Source organism: Aristolochia californica, unplaced genomic scaffold, assembly GCF_029961685.1.
Source record: "Aristolochia californica isolate CCGP_79_NKW_82.1479 unplaced genomic scaffold, dmAriCali1.0.hap1 SCAF_129, whole genome shotgun sequence".
NCBI lineage: Eukaryota > Viridiplantae > Streptophyta > Magnoliopsida > Piperales > Aristolochiaceae > Aristolochia > Aristolochia californica.
In genome coordinates, this window is record NW_027181803.1 from 22,501 (window position 1) to 31,651 (window position 9,151).

Here is a 9,151-nt window from a genome sequence, read left to right on the forward strand (position 1 = left end):
CAAGGGGGCAGTACGTCAGATGGAAGAATTTCTAAGATGTATTACCGTATCCACAGGGGTTGGGCCCCCTTTTTACAGGTAAGTGGAATCTTTATGCCCAGAACCCCGATTAGTCATTTATTCGGCACCTCCGAAGGGTTAGAATGGCAGTTCCCGCTCCTTTGGCTTTCGGCCTGAACCGAACGAATCAGCTTGTTTCGCGGCAGGTGGGGTCGGTAAAGGTGGGCTAGGTTCGGCTCATCACCCGCACCAAATGAAAGCAGATCAAGATCAGGCTCATCGTAAAGCGTTGAACTAGTGGCGGATGGAGAGGAGGGAAAGCGACGTGTGTAGCTGACCAATTGCAAGGACTGAGCTAAGGCTAAGCCAATGGCAGGAGACCACACCTAGCTAGCACCTGGCTTTCCTGCACCTTGCTCCTACGCCTCCGGATCCTCCTACTTCTTGTGCCTACGCTACAGCTCATGCCAAACAAGCACCTACTGAGGTAGCCAACCAAGGAAGGGACCAAGCACTAAGAGCTCCACCTACTTACTGCTTGGGCCGACACCGCTCCTGCACTTGCAACAGGAACAGAGCCCACCTATCGACTGAAGAAGAATTCTGCATCCGCCAGACAGGAACTTGCAGCAGATAGTCCTGCCTCACACCCACACTCACGAAAGACAACAGCGCCTACGCCTTGAACTACCAAGCGAGGGATGAGCTACCTATCGACAGCAGGCACTATCGCCTCACAACCTAGGAAGGGCTCCTAGCTTGCATACAGCTCCTAGCGCGAAAGAATAAGCAGCCTTAGCGCATCCGGCAGCCAGCCCTATAGCTTACCAGCTCGACCTCTGCCACTACTGCTTCGCTAGCCAATGCTAGAGATAGAAGATCTAAAACAAGGGCTGAGCCTATGACCGACCAGCCTTTTTGATTTTCTTTCTTATGAGAAGGGGACTCCTTTCCTTATTCTAAAGAAAGAAGTCAAAAATTCCTTGGACCAGGCACCAAAGCAAGCAAGAGATTGAAGCGGGGCATGGGAGACACGAAGTATTGCGAAAGAAGGAACAAGGGACGCCTCATTCCATTAAGCAAGAACCCGAGCTAAGAGCAGGGCAGATGAAGTCGACAAATCGGGTCTAAAAGCAAAGGCCCGTACATATAAAGCATTTGAATTAAAAACCTATCGGAGATTGGCTTATCGCAGCCCCTAACTCCAGTTTTTGACTAATGAGAGGATTTTCTGAATCCGCCAGTGGGGCAAATGCCGCCAGATGCGAGCCTTTGCTACGATCTTTACAGGGGAATTTTCTCAATATTCAATAAAGGAACAGAGAGTGAATGGGTATTATTAGCTCTTCAAATCCTTCATGATTGGTCTGCTTAGCCCGTCCGTCCCTGTCCTATCATCTGTATAATGGAGTTTTTCATTTATTGACAAGACCCTTTTTTGTGATTTTGTAAGAGACGTATAACCTTTTGGTTTTAAAGTGAGAACTTTGTGGGAAAAGCAACCAACCTCTAGGATCCGGGTCACCAAGTTGGTATGGAAGAACTGCAGCTATAGGGAAATCCTTCTCTATATAAGTTCTCGGACGAAAGGAGATTAACGAAATACGTAATGGCATGGCTTCCCTCTTAATGTCCTCATCTTTCTCAAGCAGAACTCCCCTACTATCCAACAGAGAGTTAATTTAGTTTCGGTTCCTCCTAGCTTTAAGAGAGGCATGGAAAAACTTCGAATTTCAATCCCCTCACCCCTTATTTCTTTTTTTAAATCAAAATAGGGCTAGATACCAATTGTTGCGTGCTTTTTGCTTCAATAAGATCTCTTCATCAAGGAGCTTTTTTGAGAGCTTATCTTTAACCTCCCTTTCGGCTTTAGCAAGAGTGAGATCACGAGGATTGCAACCTAGCTTGGATGGTCTTTAGTTTCCCCCGAATATTGGCAAGGCTAAACTCAACCCTTCCGAAGGAATTGAAGTTCCAGTCAAAAAGAGCATTCGGTACATTCTTCAACTTCTGAACTACAACATACAATTGGTTTCCCCACACCTCCTCGGCCCAAGCTTTTTCAACAACTTCTCAAAATGGGGCTTCAGTGAAAATTGATCCACACCACATATTGTGGAACTTGAAAGGTTTCCCTCCGGAAGGCTTTTAGTTTCCACACTTCACGATGATAGGGGAGTGGTCCGAAATCCCCGGATTCAAGAAAGAAGCTTCCGAGCTGTTGAACTTTTGAATCCACTCAATATTCACCATAGGGTAGGCGCGCTAAATCATTATGCTTTTCTCACCTTCGGATTTGTTGTTCCAGGAAGACAATCCCGACCATTTCAAATCAAAGAGACCAGCACTATCCACACAAGCACTAAATTCATCCATCATTCCCGAAGCCACCCTTTCTCCACCCACCTTTGAATGGTGATTAAAAAGTAGATTTCAATCCCCCATGACGATCCAAGGAGCATCCACCCTAATAGAATAGAAATCGACCAAATTTGCTGCCACAATTCCCTTCGGTCGATAGCACTAAACAGCAAGCAGAAAAAAGAAACTTCTCACGAGTACCCAGCCATTCTCCTTCACAATGAATTATCTGCCGAGCCGAAAAAAGTTCGCGCACAGACACAAACTTTGGGTGGAATAGAACCCATATTCTGCCCCCAATCGCATGGTCATAATTTCAAACTCTTTCTGATACTCCGCCCATTTGAGCGGCAATACGAGAAGCATTCGGCTTTTTCACAGTAGTCTAAAAAAAAAAGAACAGAAACTTTATACATTGCAATAAAGTCCAAGATTTCCGTGTGGCAGGCTTGTTGAGACCCCGCACATTCTCACGGAGATGCGCTAGCTGAATCATGGCAATTATTTAGAGAGGGGGTTGGTAGCACAGCGAGCTACTGCTGCACACGCACAGAGCTTACTCAAGCCCCTTTACGCGGGCACTCGCTAGCTAGCGCACAAGCCCAAAGTCGCAATAGAGCTTGAAGCGCCTATTGCTACTTTGGGCGTAGCCCCTTTACGCAATAGAGCTTATAAAGCGCCTATTGCTACTTTGGGCTTGTGCGCTTGATTGTGCGAAGCGGGCTTGAGCGCTTGCTCAAGCCGCGAAAGCCTGCGAGCGAAGCAGCGAAGCGAGCTTTCAAGCGCGAACGCCAGCGAGCGAAGCGCGGGTGCCACTATTCCTACTTTGTGCCCTTTGGGCCCAAAATAGAAAGAGGGGGGCACTGCTACTGCAACTGAAGGGCTTTGTCAACCGCCTTCTTTTGAAGCTGGGGGGGAAGGAATGGATTGGAATGGGGAGGCATCGAGGTCGAATTGAAGAGGTCGCTCTCAGGTGGGGGAAAAGGAGGTTCCTCAACCCCCGTCTGCAGCTTATATGGAGGATGGCATTCCCACATAGTTGTATGTTGGGGGTGTGGCTTGAGAGGAATCGGAGAGTCTTTCAGGAGAACTAATCCCATCCGGCTTTGTTATAGTTCAAAAAAAAACCGTGCTCGGCACTATACTGTCGTGACGGCATCTCTTCCAATTCCTGATAGGCTTCTTCATACATAGACTGAAGAAATGCACTGCGGCCTAATTTCTTCTTCTTAGGAACTTCCAATCCTTTATTCGGTAGTGCTGTGACATCAAGTCGGCCGGAGTTAAGAAAATCATCCTGATCGTACGCCTCCTTAGCATTTTTGATAACCTGTTCCGGTCATAAGTTTTTCGCTTCGACTGCAAGATTCCAGAATGTCTTGTTGCACTTCCGGAAATTCGACGCACTGAAATATCTTAGCCTGGAGCAGAGTCTGCTCCAATTCTTCGGACTGAACCTCTTGCCACATCGTCTTCAGATAAACATAGGAAGGGAAAAATCAAAGGATATTCGCTCTCGGATAGGCGTCGAGGAGGTAGTCCTAGCTCTATTCCTCGGTGCCATGATAGAATTGCCAAGAAAGAGAAATTTCCTCCTAAAAAAGGTCTCTTCCTTCTTGCAACTCGTTTACCAGGAAACAGCTCGTCTTCTCTTTCAATTCAAAAAGATGCTTTAGAATAGAAGCATCTCTCGTCATAAGATAGAATCGGCGTCGCACGTGCGAAAGGATACGACGCATGCGGGTGGTCACATCTCTTAATGAAGGGTTACGAAGAATGATTGAGGAGTCTTAAAGGGGGTAATTCATGCTAATAACTCGGGAAATTAAGTGTGTTTACGACGAATAGAATAACGGAAAAAGATCTCGGATAGAGGTGGATGAAATAAGAAAGAACGGTTGGTTTCGGAACAATGGTGGGAACTAAACATTGTTTAGACGGGAACAAGTGTGTGTTGTTCACTTTGTTAAAAAACTCACACAGGAAGTGGTACGGAAGGCACGGACAGGCTTTAACAAAGACTAAAAAAAGACGACGGAATTCCGTCGTCGGTTACATCTTCCGTTTAGCCAAAAATCTAAATTATATAATATAATAAATAAGACATTTATATTATATTAAAAAATGCTTTTCATAATAACTAGAATGGAGCCGGACTACATGTATTGAGATAAGGGGGGGACACCTTCTTTCGAGAGACATGGCCCACCTTGAGGGGGTTTGACGACCATTCACACACCTCTTAAGACAAAAGTCTTTTGTTACTAGTCTTTTTAGAACTCGTGAGATAGATAGACCTTCGCTAGACAACTACATTACCTTTTTCTTCTCGGTATATATATGCACATTCAAAGTTGCTCCTACTAATATAATAAGGGAGTCAAACTTGTGCAGCTTAGTCACACGTGCCAAGTCAACGACCAAATCGGTTTTGTACTTTGAACGTGATCGATCTAAGCCAAACTAACTATGGTGATAACAATGCTAGAAATTTGGAAACGACTTACAGCCAAAAAAAAGTGTGAAGATCTCATGGTAAGAGAAGATAGAAGGTGCTCGTGCACGGACGCATGGGACTTCCCGTCAAGGTGGCGAATGGGTTCTTGATTGGATGAGCAAGCGCTGTCCCTTGGGGTCTGGTAAATTGACCAAAAAAAGTACTTCTTTGCGATCTACTACTACTACTGTAGGTTTGATTCAATCTAAGGCAACCTTGCTTAGATCTCCGGATCGTATAATAGTATGGTTGGATTTGGAGTTTTTTTTTCTGTATTTGCGCTATAGATATTTGAGAATTGCCATACGTATGATCCGCCTATTCTTATTCTTTTTTGAATGTCATTTTATCATCGTCTAATGGCGTTGATAGCACTCGGCTTTCAATTGCTATACCGACCGTTTTTGGTTTTGAACCCAGTGAGCGGAGCGCGGATGCGCTCGCTCAAAGCGCGAAAGCCTGCGAGCGAAGCAGCGAAGCGAGCCAGCTTGACTCCATAGGGGAGCTTTCGCACACGCCCGCTTCGCACACGCCCAAAGTCAAGTAGCAATAGTAGCCGTGCGAGCCCCTTTACACAATAGGGCTTGAAGCGCCTTGTAGCAATTTGGGCAAGGCACACGCCAACTTCGCACACGCCCGCGGGCGTGTGCGCTTAGCTCGCGGGCGTGTGCGTATGGCAGCAAGTGCCCTAAGGCTTGTGCGCTTTCTGGCTCGCTTCGCTTTTCTCGCTCGCTGGCTTTCGCGGCTTGAGCTTGCTTGCGCACAAGCCCCTTGTAGTAAGAGGCGCCTACGGCTCTCTTACTACAAGGGGCTACGCACCTTGTAGTAAGAGGAGGCCTATTTTGGGCGCTACGGCTTCTTTTTCAGCTGGGGCTTGCTCGTGAGCGCCTAGCGCGATACGGCCAAAAAGCCGTATCTTGCTGGCCCATTATCTGACTCGCTTCTTTGCTGCCAGAGCGAGTTGGAGTGGTAAGCTTCTGCTCTTTTTCCGCCTACTCATTCTCCTTCTAACAGGAGGATTCGAAGGCGGTTCTTTCGGTCCTCCCTCGCGAGTCGATCTCCATTTTCCCCCGACAGACCATGTTATGGGGGGAGATGGAAGAGGAGGAGGATTGGATGCGGGCTCATCGAGCTCCAGACCTTTCCCTCGGGGGGAAATAGATCTCAATATCCCTGCAGGGGAGGGGGCTATTCCTGCAGGGGGGCCCCATCCCGAGCAGCCTTGCTTTGATGACTTTGAGTCGCCAAGGCGGCAAGCAGAAAGCGAAGAAAGAAGCGATCCTCGATATTGCGTTGCGAAGCGCTTAATGGTCTTTTGGGGGGCGCCCGCCAAACCTGATTTTCTTAGGCTGGCGACGGAGACATATCATTTAAAAAAGCTCATCCTCAGAAAAATGGAAGACCTGGACGGAAGTCGCTTCTGGCTTAAGGAAGGAGCGAAGTTCGTTCGTAATCCTGGTAAGGATGGAGAATATACAATTCCCACCCTCCAAGCAATCCTAGAGGATCCGCAAAGGAAGGGTGCTGCTAGCAGGTACTTTCACTCCTTCCGCAAGGCCAGGAGTGATTGGGATCTGTTTTATTCAGATCACATGGAATAAGAACATAATACTAATCCATGTCTCACACGGCCAAGGAAGCATCGTTTTTTAATTCTTACTCGGCGAACCTATTCTCTTCTCTACTAAACTAACCACCTGAGCCAACTCGAGAAACGAAAAAAGAAAATGACAATCCATTCTATTGTGATTCAAAAATTACTTAGTACGAACGCACATCTAGGCCGTCGGGTAGCTGCTCACCATTTCAAAGTCTATATCTGTGGTTCCAGAAATGGAATTGCTATTCTCGATTCAGACAAAACACTGATAAGTTTACGAAACGCTTGTCATTTTATAGGATCTCCCATTCGTCAAAAAGGCCGTTCCTTCTTTGTAAATACCAATTCGTTATTCGATGAGATAATGGAACAAATGGCGACGAAAATCGGCTGTATCAATGATTCTCAATGGAGGATCGGGGGTTTTTTGACCAATTGTTCAAGTCCGAAAAAAATCCGTTCGAGAAACAAGAAGAGAAATTTCGGGTCGAACCAACAACCAGATTGTGTAGTTATTATGGATGCAGATAGAAAGTCCTCGGTCATACTTGAGGCGGATCGATCACAAATACCTATTGCATCTTCAGTGGATTCTAATATCCCATTGGGATCCTATAAAAGAATCACTTATCCCATTCCAGCGAATGATCCTATACAGTTTGTATATCTATTTCGTAATTCGATCACGAAAACTGTTCTTCTTGAACGGGGAAGAATCGTTGCGATGAAAGAGACTGCGGGAGAAGAAACAACTCATCGATCGACCTTTTCCAATAAGAATTTGTTTGAGTCGATCGGTCGAGTAGTCAAATACCAAGCCAAGCTAGGGGGGAGCTGAAAAACTGCAAGTGCCCGCGGGCTGCAGTGCCCTAGGGCGAATAAAGTTCCCCTCTTGCTACCTTGGGCGTGAGCGCTAGCTAGCTAGCGCGCAACGGCTTTTCAGCAGCCAGCAAGATACGGCTTTGAAGCCAGCGAGCTTCTAGCGCACAAGCCCCAAGCCTACAATTGCAATAGGGGGCCTTTAGGCCCCGCACACGCCCCTTATAGCAATAGAGCGAGAAGCACGCGTACAGGGGCTTTCAGTACCTGATAGCAAGAGTGCCTCTGCAGCGCACACGCCCCTTTACGCGGGCACCGCACTTCGCACACGCCCCTTATAGCAATAGAGCTTGAAGCATGCTACCTTGGACGCTTATAACAATAGGGCACAATAGGGCTGAAGCACCTATTGCAATTGTAGGCTTGGGGGCGTGTGCGCTGCAGCAACAGCAGGGGCCTAAAGACCGCCTATTACTACTTTGTGCTCCGCCCCTTTACGCAATAGAGCCTACGGCGCCTATTACTACTTTGTGCTCCGCCCCTTTACTACAGAGAGCCTACGGCGCCTATTACTACTTGGGGCTTGTGCGCTAGTATGGCTCAATCCGTAGGTCAGGGCTCCGCTCACTTGCTGGATTGAACAATAATTGTACGACTTCGGGCTGGGCTGGATGGAACAAGTGCCGGCCTAGCTCAATCTTCGTACACAGCAGCCAACGTCCCGGGGCGGGGCGCTCTGACGATGCGGAGAGCAAACAAAGGCGAGTTTGCTATTATGGACGGACGAAAAGCTGCAACAAGCAAGACGGGTGGCTACCTGCAGTGGGACCACGGCACGGGGGGATCAGGGGCAAATAGGGATGGACAGCTCTTTGAAAGCGCCTCATCGGAACAAGAGTACAACCAATTCATAGAGGATTTCCGGGAAGTCGAAAGACTCTTTTCCTTGTCCTTTCAAGGGTAGATATATTCTTTTGTCGGAACCCTATTATCCTTTGACGGGCATCATCCGTCTTCGGAGGTTGTTCATGAAATCACTGATTCCGTTCTGGAAGATGTGATGGAATGGGAAAGACCAGGCTACAGGGCTGCCCACCACCCTAGCCTTTGGGAGGAGACCGATGAGGCACAACTCGTATTGGAGCATCTGTATGAAGAAAGACAAAGTAGTTATATATACACAGAAAGACAGAGAAGGGTCATCTAAACAAATCCACTTTTCTGTACTTCTTGGTATTCGTCCTTGATTTCTTCATTCGGGTAGCCATCGGAGACAAAAGGCAAAAAAATCTCTTGTGGCTGAATCCCTATTCTATTTGAATTTCTCCAACATTCCACGTTCCCGAAACGGATCCTATCAAATATTTCACATTTTCGATGATCATCTCTATTTCAGGTATTCGGGGAATCCTCCTTAATAGACGAAATATTCTTATTATGTCAATGCCAATTGAATCAATGTTATTAGCTGTGAATTCGAACTTTTTGGTATTTTCTGTTTCTTTGGATGATATGATGGGTCAATCATTTGCTTCATTAGTTCCAACAGTGGCAGCTGCGGAATCTGCTATTGGGTTAGCCATTTTCGTTATCACTTTCCGAGTCCGAGGGACTATTGCTGTAGAATTTTTAAATTGCATTCAAGGTTAAACATGACTACTAGAGAGTTACCAAATACGAAGTTCTGTTCTCGTTTCGTTCTCTTCTTTCTTTTTTTGACTTGGCAGGGGCAGGGCCTTTCTCGCTGGGCGAGCGCATCCGATTCTATAGTCCTGTCCTAAACAACTTCCCGTTTAGTTGCTGAAAGATAGATGCTGGTTTCTAAATGAGATTGACTTCGTTGGATATGCTGGATAGAAAGATGCTATTTGCTG

General features: G+C 46.7%; 1 protein-coding gene across 1 annotated transcript; it reads left to right on the forward strand.

Annotated features, from left to right (window-relative positions):
- Window positions 1-3,878: 3,878 nt before the first annotated feature.
- On the forward strand, window positions 3,879-8,650 carry LOC137947563 (small ribosomal subunit protein uS2m-like). Its single transcript, XM_068793362.1, is given in 2 exon segments — window positions 3,879-7,189; window positions 7,192-8,650. Coding segments are annotated over 2 exon segments (648 nt in total). The 5' UTR covers window positions 3,879-6,585; the 3' UTR covers window positions 7,236-8,650.
- Window positions 8,651-9,151: the final 501 nt, after the last annotated feature.